At 40.2% G+C, this 18,299-nt stretch overlaps 1 protein-coding gene and 1 long non-coding RNA gene across 3 annotated transcripts; one reads left to right on the top strand and one right to left on the bottom strand.

Moving 5' to 3' along the window:
- Positions 1–119: 119 nt before the first annotated feature.
- On the top strand, positions 120–4,523 carry LOC129205380 (uncharacterized). Its single transcript, XR_008576706.1, has 4 exons — positions 120–286; positions 1,870–1,914; positions 2,172–2,255; positions 2,374–4,523. It is a non-coding gene; the product is annotated as an uncharacterized LOC129205380 (long non-coding RNA).
- Positions 680–18,273, bottom strand: CEBPZ (CCAAT enhancer binding protein zeta). Of its 2 annotated transcripts, none has more exons than XM_054822811.1 (16): positions 18,103–18,273; positions 16,402–17,918; positions 15,134–15,365; positions 14,405–14,576; positions 13,711–13,799; positions 13,140–13,193; positions 12,358–12,460; positions 11,163–11,231; positions 8,675–8,741; positions 7,152–7,252; positions 6,356–6,416; positions 5,043–5,251; positions 3,928–4,011; positions 3,428–3,489; positions 3,259–3,340; positions 680–2,474 (listed from the first exon to the last, which is right to left on the bottom strand). In XM_054822811.1, exons 1-16 carry the CDS (start codon positions 18,250–18,252, stop codon positions 2,335–2,337), a joined length of 3,192 nt encoding a protein of 1,063 aa, XP_054678786.1. In that variant the 5' UTR covers positions 18,253–18,273; the 3' UTR covers positions 680–2,334. The 2 variants fall into 2 exon arrangements, with proteins under 2 accessions (XP_054678786.1, XP_054678787.1); XM_054822812.1 differs by having other exon boundaries at positions 15,137–15,365.
- Positions 18,274–18,299: the final 26 nt, after the last annotated feature.

Here is an 18,299-nt window from a genome sequence, read left to right as displayed (position 1 = left end):
CAACCACCAAAGCCAGCACTGCGGTGGCTAGCTGGGGGGGGGGGGAGGGCTGGCCGGCCACGACAGGAAGGAATGCGCATGCGCGAACCGCATGTGCAGAAAAGGTGCGCAGACCGCAGGCGGTGCGGGCGCGCTGCGCATGTGCAGCCGTTACCGGCAGTAACGGAAGGGCGCCGTGCCTCGGCGGCGGCGATGGCGCGGCGCGTCGTGACGGGGCTGCTCCTGCTGGAGGCGGCGGGGCTGCTCGGCGCCCTCCTGCTCTACCGCGCCATGGACCGCAGCCAAGGTGCGGCGGGGCGGCCGGGGGGGGGGGGGTCACATCCCGCCGGGGGAGGGGGCGGCTGCCGGTGCCGCCGTGACGGAAGGAGCTCCTCCACGCGGGGGCCGCCTGAGGTGTCGCCTCACACCGCCACGGCGCGTGCGCTGCGTGCTCGCGCGGGTGTTTTAAGAAAACCTGCCGCGTGAGGGGCAGTAGTTTGGCTCGTATTAGCGTAGGTGCACAGCAGTCACTTGTTAGGAGGATCCTGAAGGGAAGCTGCTATTTTAGTTTCATAAAACTAAAACCGCGGGGAAACTTTTGAAAGGCAGCACGCGACCACGAGGAACAAAGCTGAACCCTGTGCGTTTTTACAGTAACAGCATCGGCTCAAATAAGGACTTAAAAAGGAGAGGCTGTCGGAAAATGAGGCAGGATTTAATCGATCCTGTTTCAGGCATCTGGTGCTCAGCCCTTGAAGTGATCCCCTGGCTCATGCCTAGGTCTCACTGGCTCTGGGATTTGACATTTCCCAGGTAGACAACAGACCCAGCTGGCATGAAGCAGCCAGCGTCATCTTCCAGCTGATTTGGCTTCAGGCCCTCAACTCTCAAACTTAGGACTCAGTTCCTAGGTAACACAAAAATAAATCAGGCACCGAGTTACTGCAAGATCTGCTCTGCACAGCAATGGCCTTATTTTGGAGTCAGGACTCTGCAGGGTGCAGCACTGGTTTTACAGACCTGTGCCCCTGCAGGACAAGAAAGCCACTCCTGCTACCCACAGGGTCAGGGCGAACCAAAAGGCAGCTGCTACTGCAGCTGGGAGGGCACCAACACTACATCACATCAGTCCGCCTTTGTTATCCCAGATTCAGGAGCTGGCAGGCTGTTAGACTTAAGCTATCTTTCTTTGCATTTTTACTCTCCAAAATGTGGAGAGCAGATGTATTGGCCTGTCTTGGGAACTTGGTGCTGAGCATTCATGGCTTCTCATTTCTTCCCTCTTTTCAGTTCTAGATCCTAGTTCTCATGCCTTTGCAGAAGATTTTCTTAAGCTGTAGTTCTTGTAATTCTGTAAAGTGCAGTGAGCTTATCTAACAGCTCAGTGCGCTCAGAATGAGACTTTTACCGCTTTCTTTGTGCTAGTATTAGCATTGATAAGGTCCTTCTATGAGCTGCGGTAAATCATTAAAATAGCATAAAGCTATCATTACATGTTTTTCTACTGGGTTGCCAGAGCAGCCCACAGAAGGATTCAATGAACACCTGAAGCTCCATAAGGAAGCAGAGTAGTTTTCCCAATTTTCATTTGCATGTCAACCTATGAGAGGCATTCAGCTTCCTGTGAATCTGTAATTTGTATTTGGTTATAACAATTGTGAGGAAGCTCAGAAAACACTATGATGATAGGGCTGCACACATGAGTAACCTGAATACAGTCTGTGATACAATTTAAAAAAAAGAAAAAGTAAATTCAGATCACATTATTTAGTGGTGGCTGTAACTAAGGAGCTCAGACAAATTTTGGTAAAACTAATCTAGTTAGAAAAATAGTGTATTTAATTATTTGTCTTAAAATATGTTGGGTAATTGATTTATCTTTCTTGTCAGATTTCAGATATAAAATGCAGAAGAGGTTTCCATCAATTCTGGAAGGTAGGTTTGTAGTTGTTGGTTTCAGAAGGATGGCTGAAGCTTCTGTTGCATCTTACCTATAAAGCTGATTTTATTACTGCTTAAAACTTACCCCAGGAAATGCTGCAGAAGTGTTTATTGTTATGCATAGGTGTGGCTGGAGTGTCAGACTTGTGGGTGAAGTACTCAGGACTATAGATCCAACAAAACTAGCCACAGAGTGGCTCACCTTCAGATGTGCCCAACTTACAGCTGACATGGATTTTCCTATTTTTCAGTGTATTACAAATCCAATGAGTGGTCTGGAATTCACGGCATAAGGGAGAATGACCAAATGGCATGGTTAAGCAGCAAGAACTGAAGTAAGAAAGATGTGTGATTAATTAAAAAATTATCTTCTAAAATAATTATTGTAAAAATGTCCACATTAAAATGTCCAGTTCATCGTTTTGATTTCTTGCCTTTGAACTTGTTTTTCAGCCCTCTGTGCCTGAACTGTTTCTTCTTTTTGATGATGCTTTTCACATCCCTATTGTGAAGCCACTTGTCACGCTCTATTTCCCACTGGATCTGTTTGACATCTGTAAGAGGAAAGGTGAGAAATAAGGAGCCGATGAATACTTCTGACCATGATGTGGAATACAGATGAATCATGTAAAAGTTACAACTTGGCTACTGTATTTATAAGCGTTAATAAAGTGCAAGCTGCCAATTATTTTTTTTTTTATACCAGAGAAAGTTTTGGTTTTTTCATTTCACAAAACATGCCCTACCATTTCAGAGTTTAAGACCGCTCTTGCAGTTGCTTTGTATTTTACTAATGCTAGACATGTTTGTGTTAGGACTACACAGTGTTTGAGTGCTGTTGTTAACATTTTTCAGGTGACACCGGCAAGACTTGTAAAAATCAGTCGGTATATACACATTTAATTTGTTAGAATTATTTCTGGGAAACTACTTTTGCTTCACTGATACTGCAAGGAAATACTCTGGTAGGTAGGTAAAGACAGCCATGCCTTATGCCTTGCTGTCACAAGAATCCAGGACATGCTTTTATCAGAGCAAAATTCCCACGAACACATGACAAACAGCATACTGCCCATCCTTATTTGCAGTGTGAAAGGGCGACATGATAGCCTCTTCCTCTTTTCTGAAGCCTTATTCGCTCCAGTAGTCACTGGGCATCTCTCCTAACTGAAGAAAACTAAGTCATGTCTTACCAACGTTAAGCTACTGCCCCTACTGTGTGATTTCTGGCCACGTGTGTATTTCAGTTAAAGAAGGTACATCTTCTTAAGTACAGAAGCTGAAGAGAAAGAAGTAAAACAGCATTACAGCTATCTGCTCTTTGTAGCATGTACTTACTTGCATTATCTCTGTTGGCCATGGCGTTCATTCCGATATTGTCAAACTTGGACCCAGCATTTTCATCCAGCAGATAGCCAAACTTTAAAGAGAGAAATTTTAGTATTTTATTACGAAGAAACCAGTAAAATGCTTGATCGCTTTTTTGCTAAGGACTGATCAAACTCACCTCTTCTGCAGATGCCAGTATACCGGCATCCTTGAATTTTCTCTTCTTTCCTCGGTTGGATCCTTCAAACAAAAGTATTATTCTTACAAGACAGAATTTCAAGTTCACAAAGACACTAAAACATGTTTTTATTTATTTATTTAATGAGACCTTCTAAAATAGTTGTGATAGAAACCTTTATTTGCAACCTCCCCTAAAAAAAATAAAGGAAATATTCCAACCAAGAATAGCACAAATGTGTACATCAGATGTTAGTAATAGAAGCACAAACCACCAGTACAATTCCATGCTTCCTTCAAAATTCCTCCAGTTCTCAGTCCTTCAACAGCAGATTGTGACTCTGAATTAGGCCACCCTCCTTTTCATTTATCTGAACCCAGATGCAAAAGCATAGATAATCTACTGTACTGCTGTACTAAAACCCTCTGATTCCAAAGTTTTTCAGACCCTCTATTTGTATTAAACCTTCTCAAATGGAAATCATGGCAGTGTTTCCTTACCTTCAAATGATCCCACAAAATTCATATCTTTCTTTCTCTTGCCCTTTTTACCAACAGACTTCAATTGCTTGTCACTGTTTGGATCTGACAGAAAGAAAAAAAAGATACATCAATCCCTCTTTCTCACACCATGTACATGTATTTAGAGCAGAGATTAAAACTTCTTTTTAGGCATATTTGTCATAATGGTCCGAGTCTTTACTTTTTAAAAGTTTAAAACACAGTGCACACAACCAAATCTGGGATTTCTTCAACCCAGACAATTAAAAATTGGTCAGTGGTGTGCCATTCTTTACGCTTTTTTTTTTCCCCACAGCACCAAAAAGCAATGAAATACGATACTAAGATACATAAAATATGAAGGCTAAAAGCAGGTGTTATGTAAACCTTGAATGTCTGCTTGGGAAGTTTGGTGAAATAATCATCTAATGAAAGATTAATGTGTTAACAGCTGTATGAATAGTTTATCTCCTCTGCCCTCAATCATTTTCCTGCAACTTTAAGTTATTAGTTGAAATACTCCATTGATCTGTGCTTTTCCAGCCACATAAAGTGTATACTTTTAGTTGAAAAGATAATAAACCATGCAAGTGCAATGACCAGTTATTATTATGGTGATAATAAAAATCTGGGTGCATAGCTGTATTAGAAGAATAAGCTGTTACTTATGAGACAGCTATTTAAATAAAAGTTACCTCATCTAAAAAAAAAAACCAAACAACATTAACTAGGTCTAAAGAAATAAAAAAAATTACCAAGTACCAGATTTTTTTTTTATTTTTCTTTTTGAGATCTTTTAATATTTCTGCCTACTGTAGCCAGTTATTTGTGTGTAAAGCTACTTAAGTTACTGCCAATGTTTTTGGAATGAAAGAAATGTGTCTTGTTTGCAAGTTTTTATACCCAGATGCCCAATTCCCACTCTCACTTAGGAGACTGTGCCAGGAAATGTTTCTCTTCAGACTTCATTGTCCAGAGAAAGACTTGTCACTTCATACTTAAAAGCCAAACCTCCCACCTAGGGAACTAAACCTGAATTTATACATGTAATGACATTAAATAACCTATTTCTAAAGCTTTTTCTTCTTGTTTTTTGGTAATAAATGGTACTTTACCTAGGCTGTTATCATCATCAGACACATCCATAAATACACCTCCCTCTTCATCCATATCTTCTCCAAAATCTTCCTCCATACTTCCTAAGGAGACTTCCTCATCATCCAGATCACTGAATTCATCTTCATCATCAGAATCCTCCCAGTCAGCACTGGACTCCTTGTTTCTTTGGCCTTTCTTACCACCTTCTGTTTTCTTTTTTATATTACTAAAAAAACATGTAACAAGCTTAGCATTTCATCTGGCAAAATACTGTTTGCATCCAGATAACATCTATCTACTGGCAAACACTATGTTAGAGAAGTTCGACATCATTGCAAACTACTGTAAATGTAGGCTGAGACCTAAGAAACATTTATTACGCGCTCAGGTATGTTTTCAACATCAGCCTATGGAACGTAAAAGTCAACCATTTTAAGACGTCCTGGAGAGAATCCTACTCTGAAATTAATAGAAACGTCAGCTTCAGTATTTTATCTCCTACGTGCCTTTGCTCCTTTTCAGGAAGTCTTTCTGTAAAACACACAACCTGCTGGCACCTCTAGCAAATCTACTCAATGGAGAAATAAGACGACTTTTTTTTTTCTTCATAAGAAAGGAAACATGGCTTTTTATGTACTAGATGGTTGCTTGTATTTTGTCTCCTCTTTGCTAATTTTTACTTACACCAGTCTGGATCACAAAAATGTTCAGGTTTCACTAGAAGTTTAAGTTTTAATTAATTAAAGCTTAATTTAATTCTCCTTTCACCTCAAGAAAAAACATTTCTGTGCTGATTCAAAAGCTATACTGCAGACACTTTAAGTAAAAAAGAGGCTACTTAATCATTCATGGTTGGACTCGATGATCTTAAAGGTCTTTTCCAATCTAAATGATTCTATGATTAATGAAACTGCTGACTTCCTGAGAATTGAGCTCTGTGATTCTGGATTCCACAAAATTTATTTATTGCCTTAGGTCTAGTTGCAACCAGTCCTTACAGCAGCAGTACCATTATGCCTCATTCTGCTTACTTTCGTACTTGAGAATTCTCAAACAGAAACCTGAGACAATGAAAAACAAGTAAGATTTTACCTTGCTTACTGGGTCACTGCATTGTGTAAGTAAAATACTACATCTCACGTGTCAAGCCCGCAGACTGTAAGCACCACATGATCACGATGCCCCATTATGAGATGCAGAAAAGCAGCATTACCCAGCGTTCAACTGCTAGTGCCTTGTTTTGCAAGGTGATATTCTGAGTATTTTTGAAAAATGTCTATCCAATTTTGAGATTAAAACAAGACATGAAAGAACCAATTTAAAGACTTACCCAGCAAAATCAAGGTCATCCTGGCCAACGTCAATGGCATTATCAGCAGCTTCAAATGTATCTAGGGAGAAAAAAAATGTTTATTACCACAAAAAAAAGTCAAACAAAGAAATGTGGAGTCATTAAAAATACATTATTTTTAGGTATCATTTACCTGCACAGTATTACTGATGCAGATCATATAAAAAGGGCTCTGATACCAAAGGGCCCTTACTCCTATAGAAAAACACTCCACAAAACAGTTACCTAAAGCCAACTGGACATTTTCTAAAAAAAGGCAAACAAAGTACATGCTACAGGAAGAGCTAAGACTACCACAGAAGTTTGCCAAGGACCTAACTGAACAAATAACCTCATGAAAGATGTTAGGAATGATAAGAGAAACTGTAAGGAAGATTGAAAAAGGCCAAGCAGTAAGGAAAAGAATAAAGGCAAATGTTATGCTGTTAGGAAAAGTTACTTAACTCTTAGACTACATTAGGAAAAGAACAAAAAGGCATGAAATGAACTTGTGTTCAAAATCAGCAATTTCCAACCATGTGAACAAGCTGAATGATACCAGAGCGGTGAGAGCCAGACCTCTTTACAAGAGGGCCATCAGTTGGCTTATGGGAGGGGAAGTATGAACTGCTGCCCGTAGTAGCACAGAAGGGGAATTGGAAAGCCAGTTTTCTTCCACTTCCATATTCCTGTATCTGGCTCTTTTATACAATATAAACTACAAAAAGGATAAAATAACAATTTGCAACTGCAGAAAATATTAGGATAGTTACTGCAAGGAAAAACAGAACCTTACCCAATGCTCTTTCAAATTCATCATCATCTACATCTTCCACGCTTTCTTCATCATCCTGACGCTTTTGTTTCTCTCTCTTCTTATCAAACTTTGAATAAAATCTGAAATAATATATTGCTCTTAGACACAAAATTACAGGTGATGATTTTTATGACAAGTTTTTAAAAAAACAAACCAACCTGCAGATTGTTTTACATGTATGTTGCCAGTTGAAAATTGCAATGGTTTGAAACACATCTCAAATCAGAGATTTGTATTTTCTTTGTTTTTCAAACAGTAGACCACTACCGTAAGATTTAAACCAAAGAAATTTCACAGCCAAAGGTGCCAGATATTATTCTGAACATAGTGAATTTATAAAAGGGCACAAGATAGATGTGAAAATCTGCCTTATACTGATAAGGAAGAAAGGATCAAGTTCAACTTGAATCTAATTGGGGGAGGAAAAAAAAAAATCTGTAAAAGAGATTTGCCCATTAAGTTCTATTAAATTTTCCCCCATAGCCTTGCTCTTTTGTGTGTTTAGTTTTACGTTGTGTCAGTCGTTTTAAACTACTTTCCCTCCTTCATTTCATATTAAAGAACCACCAAACACAGAAGGCAATTTTGATCATATACAAGAGCAAAAGAGTACAGCGCTTCGTATGGAAGACTTTAAATGTGTAATCTCAGTTTCAATCATCTTTAATGGAACAAGACTGTTGACTTTTCAGGCAGGGACATGTTTTGAAGCTGGTTTTCTTTAATCTCAAAATTAATACCACTATTTTATTTATTTATTAATATTATATTCCTCAATATTGTAATATCAATTAATTAAAATTGGTAAATTCCATTAACCTGATACTTCAAAAAATTTTTAAAGCCCCTACAGCAATGAATATATTAAACAAAAACAAACAAAATAAATAAATAAAATAAATGAAGTTAATTCAAACACTGATTTCCTAAGGAGACACTTACAGGTAACCAGTATTTTTGATCTCATTAAAGAACAAATCTTTGCCAAATACGTATCACTTCAATTTTCGTGTTAGAGCTGCATTTTTATATCATCATCTGAAAGGAAAGCCAACTAAATGGAAAGAACTATGAATAATAAAAGAATAAATACACAGAAAACTAGCTCCTCTGACTTTTTTTGCATTGTTCCATTCTAATAAGCTTTGATGCTAATAACATAAGTAGGGTATATTCCAGGTTTTTATAAATCTACTTCTAATGCATAAGAATTACAACCCACAAGACATACATCATTACGCATTGTTTAAGGCTTCTTTATTACAATGTCACCTTACTTTAGACTACAAGCATTGATTGCCTTTGTTCATAAGTGATATTCTTTCCTAAGCACTTTTGACAAATGTTGAAATTACATTCTAAGGAAAGTAATATCACAAGTCACTCAATCAAATTTTGCCAACACTTGGAATACCAGATAATACTTATGAAATGTAATGGATTTTGATGGCATTGCATTAAAAAACAACACTTAAAATGAATGTTCACAAGTATTTCATTACCTGTGAAAAAACACTTCATCCACAGGGATTTTGCTTTCATCTTTGGTACGGAATTCCTTACTGTTAACTGCAAAAACAAAAAAAAAACCCTGATTTTACCTCAAGTTGAAACGATTGTTATTCTTTTAAAAGGTTAAACAGCATTCACAGACAGAAGTACACAGATATCCGGTGTCATCCATTAAATAAAGTGGAGCTTATCTCAAAACCTCTTCAAACCAACAGTTCTCAGTGTATACACTGATACTTGAATGTGAGCAGACCCCATGGAAAAACTCAAGAGGCACAGCCTTAACCAGGTTCTAATTTATGGATCAGCAATGGAGGTTTCGCAATCACCTACAGCAGGAATGCATTTTAAAAAAAGAAGAAAAAAAAAAAGGCAGTAAGATAAACTCGCTATCATGCACTAAATCATTGGGAACCACTTCTGCCCAGCACTCATGGCAGTAGAAATGCTCATCAGCAGCTGCAAGGCAGGACCATACACCAGCTGAGTGTGCTGAGGAAGGGAGCAAGCCTCACCCTGCCTCCATTTCCGAGGAACTGAGGCAAAATATGACACTGTAACAGCAGATTGACTAGGGTATTGATCAGGTCCCCTATGGAGAAGCTTTTTACCCTCATACATTCCTCTTCCCTCCTCCACCTCAGAAAATCAAAGGAGCAAGAGCTACTGATTATCTCAGTGGGCACAGATTATAATATTTTCTAGAGCAACAAGGGTCCAAAGTTTTTGAAACCAGATCAGCAGACTCACAGAAGGACTCTTCAAATGAAGAGAAGGTAGAAGGTACCAGAGGACTGGCAATCTCAGTTCTCTAAGCCTCAGCAGAGACCAGCTACATGCAACAAGTGCAGATTTCTGTAGCCACGTTAATATATCCGTATTTTTATATCAGATGTTTCATTTGTAGAACACTTATATTCCTCAAATCCAGTTCTAAATGCTCAGTCTGCTCCTTCAACTCAGAATAAACTAAAGAATACAATAAACAAGCTGTACCTTCAAATGCATTCTAGGTAAAAATTCCTAATTTAAACTTTGATAGCCATAAACCCACACATCAGTAAAGGTACATCAGCTAATCTATAACTAAAACCTCTTGTGCAACCCAACAGACCCACAGTTAGAGGAAAGCACATCCCTGGGAATGGTACAGAGATTCTACCACTGAAGATGGTACCTCTTCTGTCCTCAAGCAGCATGTTTTGCTGATGGTTTACCCTGATTTTTTAACTGCTGGTTCTTATCACCAAATCCTGCCCTTAATCGCTGGAAACAGTGGGACTAGACAAAAGGCAGCCTCTTTCTGGGGGCAGGAAGACTCTTAGCAAAATAACAGTGCCAAGGATACCTTACACTAATCCTAACAATAGCTGCAGCTGTGGCATTGTATGGAGTAATCCATATCATTTAATGAAAGAGCTTAATGTGATTTAAATCATTATATAAATCCATTTTCTCAGATTAAGTCATTGTTCAATCGTAACAAGCAGAACAGAAGTTCTTATATGATGTTGGAAGTAAATAAAAACATTAACCACACAATACTACTATATTAACTACCACTACATCAGCATATGTTTTATAGATTTTATATAATTTCAGATATTTTTAAGAACTTTAAAAAAAATTATTTGTAAAACTAGGATGCCAGGCATAAGAAGGGCATGTTTGTGAGTAGAAAATTTAGTTAGTATTTTATAAATTCACATTCCTCTGAGGTTAGTAGCCTAACAGATTGCTCTAACTAGAAATATTATTAGCTGGAATAAATTCTAAGGCTTTTTTTTTTAGCCTTCCCCCCCCCACCCCAAGTGGTCACATTACCAGCTATAAGCAAATTTGGAACAAGGTTCTAAACTTTTTGTACAAGATTGCAAATCTACTCTTTACCCAGGGAGCATATTTCCTTTTACTGGGATGCAGGAAAAAGACAACTTAGCGTAAGAGAAGGATAGGAAGCATACACATGTCATAGCAAAAACAGCACATAAAACAAGGCATGCAGTTTTCAGTAGCTTTGAACTTTGCTGTTATACATTTTCTGAATGGGATGGCTAAACAGAAGGTACGATCTTCATCATGCGCTGCCTGAGAAAAAGGAATTGCTACAATAGAAACTAATTGACAATTAGGGGGAAAAACAGAGAGAAAAGAAATGTCTTAAAAAAAATGCGGTGTTTAAAGCCAAGTGCTACAGTAGAAGACAAAGCATTTTCCTACTCATAGGCTAACAGTTGGGGTAACTGACTTTACGTCATTTGTTCTTAAAATGATTCAATGGATCCAAAGTTTCAGCTGTGGAGATTTCATGCACCCTTACAAGGAGATTAGACCTGATCCCAAACATCGGACACCCCCACTGCACTCCCGATGGACAAGACTTTCTTTTATTGCTAAAAGAAACAGTATAGACCACATAGATGACACACGTCTACATGTCTAGCTGTCATCATCTTAACTGAAAAGGGGCTGGCTTACCTGCAAGATTCTGCATATCCTTCATAAACTGCTTCTTCTTCGGCTGCATTACCACACTGCTGGTGTTTTCTGTAGCAGAACATAAATTAAAAACAAATTACTTCATTACTATTGATGCAAAACTGTGAGGAGTGGCTGATACACCAGAGGATTTTGCTGACATCCCTAAGGACCTCAGGAGACTGGAGAAATGGGCTGACAGGAACCTCCCGCAGTTCAATGGGAAGCGCAAAGCCCTGCGCCGGGGGAGGAACAACCCCATGCACCAGCATGTGCTGGGGGCTCCCGAGCTGGAAAGCAGATGGCAGAAAAGACCCTGGGTGTTCTGCTGGACACCATAGTTGACCGTGAGCCAGCAATGTGCCCTAGCGGCAAAACAGGCTGACAGTACCCTGAGTTGCATTAAGTGGAGTGTTGCCAGCAGGTGGAAGGAGGTGATCCTGGACACGGCACTCCAGGTGTGGTCTCCCCAGTAAAGACAGACATGGATCTACTGGAGAGAGTCCAGCAAAGGGCCACTAAGATGATGAAGGGTCTGGAGCATCTCTCCTGTGAGGAAAGGTTGAGAACGCTACGATTGTTCAGCCTGGAGAAGAGGAGGCTCAGGGGGAATCTCATCAATGAATAGAAATACCTGAAGTGAGGGTGTAAAGAAGACAGAGGTGGGCACTTCAGTGGTGCCCATGACAGGGCAAGAGGTGATGGGCACACAGTGAAACACAGGAGGCTCCATCTGAACATCAGGAAATACTGTTTCACTCTGAGGGGAACTGTGCGCTGACACAGGTTGCCCAGAGATGCTGTGGGGTCTCCATTCTTGGAGACATTCGAAAGCCATCTGGATAGCCTGGGCAGCCCGCTCTAGGTGGCCCTGCTTGAGCAGACGACCTCCAGAAGTCTCTCCCAACCTCAACCATTCTGTAGTCTTTACATTCCCCTATCAGTTTGCTTATTCCTGCTAGGTTAGCAATTTCTGCGCTGCAGGCGTGAGAGGCAGCAGTATGTGACTGTCAGACAGGTGACTTGCAGACATCTCTCCTGCAGCCCTCAAGACTGATCCCACTCCTCTGTTGCACCACATGTACCCCGAGTAACTTGACAAGCACAAAGGGTTACTTGGCAATCTGAGAGGAAAAGAGTTAGGTCATCATCAATAATCAGTATCATATGCTAATATGTACAGACAAGTTCGTACCTTTGCCTTTATGATGTTTGGGATTTCTGTACACAAAGCGATCCAAGAATCTCATTAATGTGAAATCCTGCAAAGGGTCACCAGAGTACTGAATGTGATTTCCCTGGAGGAAGAAAAAAGCAAAAAATCATTAAGGTCTTCATTTTAGAAAGACAGCAACTAAACACAGAGGACTCAGTCCAAGAACAACATTAAACCACACTTTAAAAAGACAAAGACTTGGAGATGCTTCATCACATAATACGCTCTTGTACAGGTTCTTATTTTTTGGAATTTCAGTATTTTCTTAACTAAAAACACCTCTTTCACTTCATTTCAGTGATGAACTGCCTTGCAACGTACTGTGCTAATAGCAGTTAATACTCAGTACTAATTGGATACCATATATTCAAATTAAAGTATTTTAAATATGTATTTGTGTAGGTTTGAGTATTTTTGGCATGATACCACAACAGTATTAAAAAAGAATTTGTTCCAACAGCAGAGTTCCCCACATAAAAAACCCATTTTAAATAAAAAGAGAGACCAAAACTCTAAAAAAGCTTTAAGAATCATGTAATAACCACATTTTTACCAAGTTAATTACTTCCATGAGCAGTCTCCTTTAGATAAAACACTTTAATTCCATGCAAAGCTTTGCATCTGAGTGTGTGTTACAGTGCTGCAGAGCTGCTAGTTAGCTGCAGAGTGCAAGGAGGCTTTATAAAGTACTTTTTCGAATGGCAAAAGACAAGTAACGTAAAAGTCAAACTTCGAAGCTACAGACTAGTAAAAGCACTTACTTCTAGAATTGTTTTTGCGAAGAGGGCCACAGATGGATGAAAATGTTCAGAAAGCTGAAAAAACATGAATAATTTATTTCTACTTTAAAAATAAATGCAATCATTATTCACATTAACATATCCAACTCCTGACAACACCATTATGCCATAAAAGCACTCTATAAATCAACAGATAATGTGCAGATGCAGGTGGTAGTGCAAGGCTGACATGCTCTGCCCTCGAACCACTGAAGAACTTCAAGTTCTCATCTTTTGTTTGCATTAACTAAACGCATCCTCACTTACAATTTTATTTAATTGAACACTAAAAAGCTTTATTGACACAAAGCAAAGATCCAAAAGTCAAAAAGATTATTATTGTTCAAATCTCCACTTAAGAATTCCTATTCCCTACTCCGGAATATCGGCGTTGTATGTAACATATACAAGCTTAAAGCTGAAGACTGTGGCATTTAACCTTTCTGTTATGCTACCCAGGTAGCTACTCCAAGAATAACCAAGTTAATTTTCTTCTCTCAATGCAAGGGCCACACTAAGAAACACTATAATCAGCAAAGTAAGAATGCTTTACCTTCTTCAGTTCCCAAAGGCTGGTTCTTTCAGCACCACAGTATAAAGGACTTCGGTGCATAGGATCGTATGAAGCTCCACTCTTCCTCCCTGAGGGCAGAGGAGATGAAAACAACTTACATTTCCTCAGGCAACTTTATGAGAGTATTGCATTCATTCCACCACGACAGTAATGCTGCCCATCATTCTTAGCTGGACAGGCCACAGATTCGTTCAGTAGCAAGTAAGGGTTATATTCAGCTGCCCTTCCCCAGTGTATGATGAGGCACACAGGTGAGTTCCTACGTGCTTCCAAGGAAGCTCCTGAAAAGCTCTGCTCTGTCCCAAAAGGTCCTCGAGCAGGTTCAAAGCTAAACAAACTGTTCTAGCAAGCTTCACAAGCGAATGATCAGTTACATGTCCTAACCTTGGCTACATCGCTCTAAAGGTGTATGAACTTGGAAGCAAAAAATCCCAAGCCTGTTTACTGCTTAGGCACAAACGCAATAAACTGCTTAAAGTGAAACATGCTAGCAGATTCATGGTCTCTTCATCACTCCTGAGCTAACAGATAAATTATTCTGACTGATTGCTTTGAATCAAACTTCAATTTGAAAAACTAATGGTTTAATTACTTAATTTTACAAGTCTTGATCAACACATCACTGTTACAGAGTATTAGAAGTTAAATGAATTACATTTTCTTGCTAATTTACCTCCCATATTCAGATGATGCACCCACGAGGCTGTTGAATTCGAGTCGTTTGTTTTAGAATTTTCCATTGTGCTCTTCTCTTCACCTTCTACTTCTTTGTCTGCATCCACAAATTTTTCCTCATCCTCTTCAGCCTCTTCTTGATCCTTAAAGCACTCTTCATCATCTGACTCCTAAACAACAAAAAACGTTACCAAACAGTTTTCCTTTCCAGTTTTATTCTGATTTACTAGAAAAATGCACATACAGCACTTAAGAAGCTACTTACAAAAATATAAACAAATTATGGCCAATGTTTAAGCAATACAGATTTTCGGGTTTAATACAGGACTTAAAATTGAACTTTACAGCTTAGATCACACAAGTGTAATAGTCCCTCCCTGCCTGAAGAAAGAAGAAAAAAAAAAATTCTTGTCCTGCCTAGCTATACCTCAGAGACTGCAGACAGAAGAAACAAACAGGCCATGTTTTGACAAAGCTTTTGAGTGAAGAATGTTTACCTGCTTACTTATACAGCATTTAGCAAAATAATCCTCTCTCCATGAATGAAGCCCGTAGGACCTGCTAGAATGCTTAAAACACCCTCATCTATACACATTTTTAATTGTTCAAGTGCTTTCTCCCACAACATTAGCAAACCCTCAGGTTGTTAATAAACAGGTTAGGGAAAGGTGCTTATGAAACTAGCTCTTACTGAGAAAAACAATGAGATAAATTAATCATCTTATACCACATGATCCTGTAACTGGAGCCTTAATTCCGGTTTTATTTTCAGAAGCTCAGACAGAAGGTACAGGGTTCCACAAATGAAGGGTGGCATTTGTCCACAAGTGACTTGAAGTAACCTCTTCACAAAGGCCTTCACGCGCCGTAACACTACATCTGCCTTCAGAGATTTATAGACAAGATTAAGAAACATGGATGGCTTGGAGCAGGTTGCTAAAGCAGGATCTAGAAGCTTCCTGTAGAACACACAGGGGAAAATATTGCTGATTGTCGTAACACACATAAGAGAATAATTGCTATTAACAACAATCATCCACATTTTTCAGAGCACCATCAAAAAGACCAATGACAGCTTGTTCCCTGATACTCAAAACTATTACGATCAACCCTGAACTGTCAACGGCTGTGAAATATTTCTAGATATATATGAGACGCTGAAGATTAAAAAACCACCTGTGTCAGTAAGTAAAAAAAAACTGTACGAAAATATAAAGAAACTGAGTTCAACTGAAAACAGTTTCAAAATTTGACATATTCAAAGTAAAAAACTTATTTGATTTATTCAGATGTTCAAAAAAATAGAAAGAAAATGGTTAGCAATTAGCATGCTTCATAATCAAGACCGGATGTGTGTGCTGACAAGTTCATTTTCTACTCCACTTTTTTCCCAGACTATCAGGCACAGGAAGGCCCCTAAATACATTGCACATTCTGGAGGAACCTGAGTTCCCTTTTTAAAAATCAGTGACTTCCCTTTGGTCAACTAAACAGAAGCCTGTAAGGATCCTACAAAGACTCTAAACAATCAGTTGGGACAAAAAAAAAGAGATACTTTTATAACATAAAGCTTTCCAAGCATACAAATTAAATCATCTAAATAATTTGTCAACATAATATTTCCCCATCCCCTGTATGAAACAAAGGAAACAAGATTTTAGGTTATTATGTGACTAAGCCACTGCACCTGTACAAATTACTTCAGAAGTAGTTATCTATTAGTTTCAAATAATATCTGGAATTAAAACATGCCACCAGAAAACAGTGCAAAGGATGAAATTCTCAGGACCTATCACTACCACTTGTTTTATCCCCACGTTAAGTCAAAGAAATCATATGCTTTTTCTTCTAGCTCATACAAAACATCAGAAATTTTTAGACAACGAGACGCAACACTCGCAAGATCTTAAAAGCAAAACTAGTGTTTCTACAACTTTAAATTAACGGTCACTCCCTCATAAAATGTAATGCATAAAATGCAAACCTCTGACTTACTTGTATAGTGCTGCGTAGTACCTGTCCGATACAGTCTGCTGAGAGTCCATCACTTGAAACAGTAACATCAGGGCCTGGACACTGGTACCGAAGTTCACAAGATGCAGAACTTTGAACAACGTGTTCATTTGTTCTTTCACTTTTTCATCACCAGTCTCAGCATAAGGGTAAGCTCTGTTTACCCCACAAAGAAGAGCACTGAGCATTTTGGATTCAACATCTTTTTTCTTAATGCAGTTCCGAAAAAAGCAAAAGTATAAAGTTATCAGTTTGTTAGCCAATGCACTTTCTTCATGACTGAGGACTATCTGATTTAGAAAGCAAATGGCGTAATACTGAGTTTTCACATTAATGTTTGACCGGTACAAAAGCCTCTCCACCTCACTGCACACTACTCCCTTCATATTTGGATGCTTGTGAAGTAACGTCTCTAAAAGATAAGAGGCTTTGGTGGCGATTTTATTCTGAGGGTCTCCCAGTTTATTTACCAGCTGAACAAGTAGAACTTTCTCCTGCTCAGGCTTGTTACAGAGAAGCTCATGGGAAACTGCCAGCGCTCGGGATTTCGTTGCCGTAAGACAATCATGACTCAGTGTTTCTAACGCTTGCACAAACTCTGCCACCTGCAGTTTCAGGTGATGCTCGAAGTACCACAGTATTAATCGTCTGTCTCTTGAATCCCTGTTGCCACTCGACATCTTCTCTATGTTGTTAAATGGTCGCTGGGAGAAAGACCATAATTTCCGATTGTCTGGTAAGAGATCTGAAATGAGAAGCTCCTTGAAAGTATCCAAAGCCATGAGGCTCTGGTTCCTGCTGCCCTTTTTCTTTATGAGGTTTACCAAGTTCTCAACAAACTGGAGACTGTGGACAGCACTGTCCTGAATGAGAAGGGTCATCGCTGCCATCCTGTCAGCCAACGTACCTGACGACACAACAGTTTTCATCCACGCTGAAGAGGCCCCCTTCTGATAATCTGTCTTATTCTTATACAGATCTATCTCATGCTGGTACAGCTTTTGGGCCAAGGCCTTATACTTGGTCAGAAGCATCTGATTTTGTGGCTCTGAAGAGAATTCATTGGTGTATTCTAGATCATACCATTTGCCCCCTGATTTGATCAGTATCACCTGCCTAGCACGAAATTCAAAATAGTCTTCCAGCTTTTCTTTCTTTGCTGAAAGGTGCTGGTCCTGATCACCACCAGCTTCCTTCTTCTTGCTGTCTTTCACACTGCTGGCCTTTTCCTTGATTTTTTTTTCTTTTTTCCCCTCTAACGAAGGAGGGTTAGTTTCTTTCTTGCTTTTCTCTTTCTTTGGGGGCTTCTCTTGCTCCTCGCTGCCCCCGTCATCTTCGTCCTCCTCCACCACGAGGCAACTTTTCGCATACTTGCCGAGCCCCAGGGAGCCAACGAAGGCCTCCAGCTCCCCTTCCTTCAGGTCGTCGATCGCGTCCTTCTTGCCGCCGTCCACCATCTCCTCCGCCTCGTCCACGGCGCACAGCATCACGTAGTCTTGCTGCGGGCGGCACCGCACGGCCGTTACAGGCTGACCTGGCGCCAGGTCGCGCGCTCCCAACGGCTGCCCCCCACCACCCCCCACACCTCGTCCCCCACAAGGGCCCGTCCCGGGCAGGGGGGGTCCCGGGCAGGGGGGAGCCCGGCCGCCACGTGCTCCCGCTCCCTCCCGCCTCTCTCCTTACCTTGGTGCCGCCGAGGCGCAGCACCTCGTCCAGCGTGAACCCTTCGGCATCTCCATCTTCTCCTTCTTCACCGTCCTCCTCTTCCTCCTCGCCGCTGTCGCCACCCACCTTCTTCGGGTCCCTCACGCCGAAGTCCCACAGCGCCGCCATCGCTGCCCACCGGAAGCTCCTGCGCGCATGCGCGGCTCGCGCTTCCG

Source organism: Grus americana, chromosome 3, assembly GCF_028858705.1.
Source record: "Grus americana isolate bGruAme1 chromosome 3, bGruAme1.mat, whole genome shotgun sequence".
Taxonomy (NCBI): domain Eukaryota; kingdom Metazoa; phylum Chordata; class Aves; order Gruiformes; family Gruidae; genus Grus; species Grus americana.
This window is presented reverse-complemented; position numbering and strand designations above follow the sequence as displayed.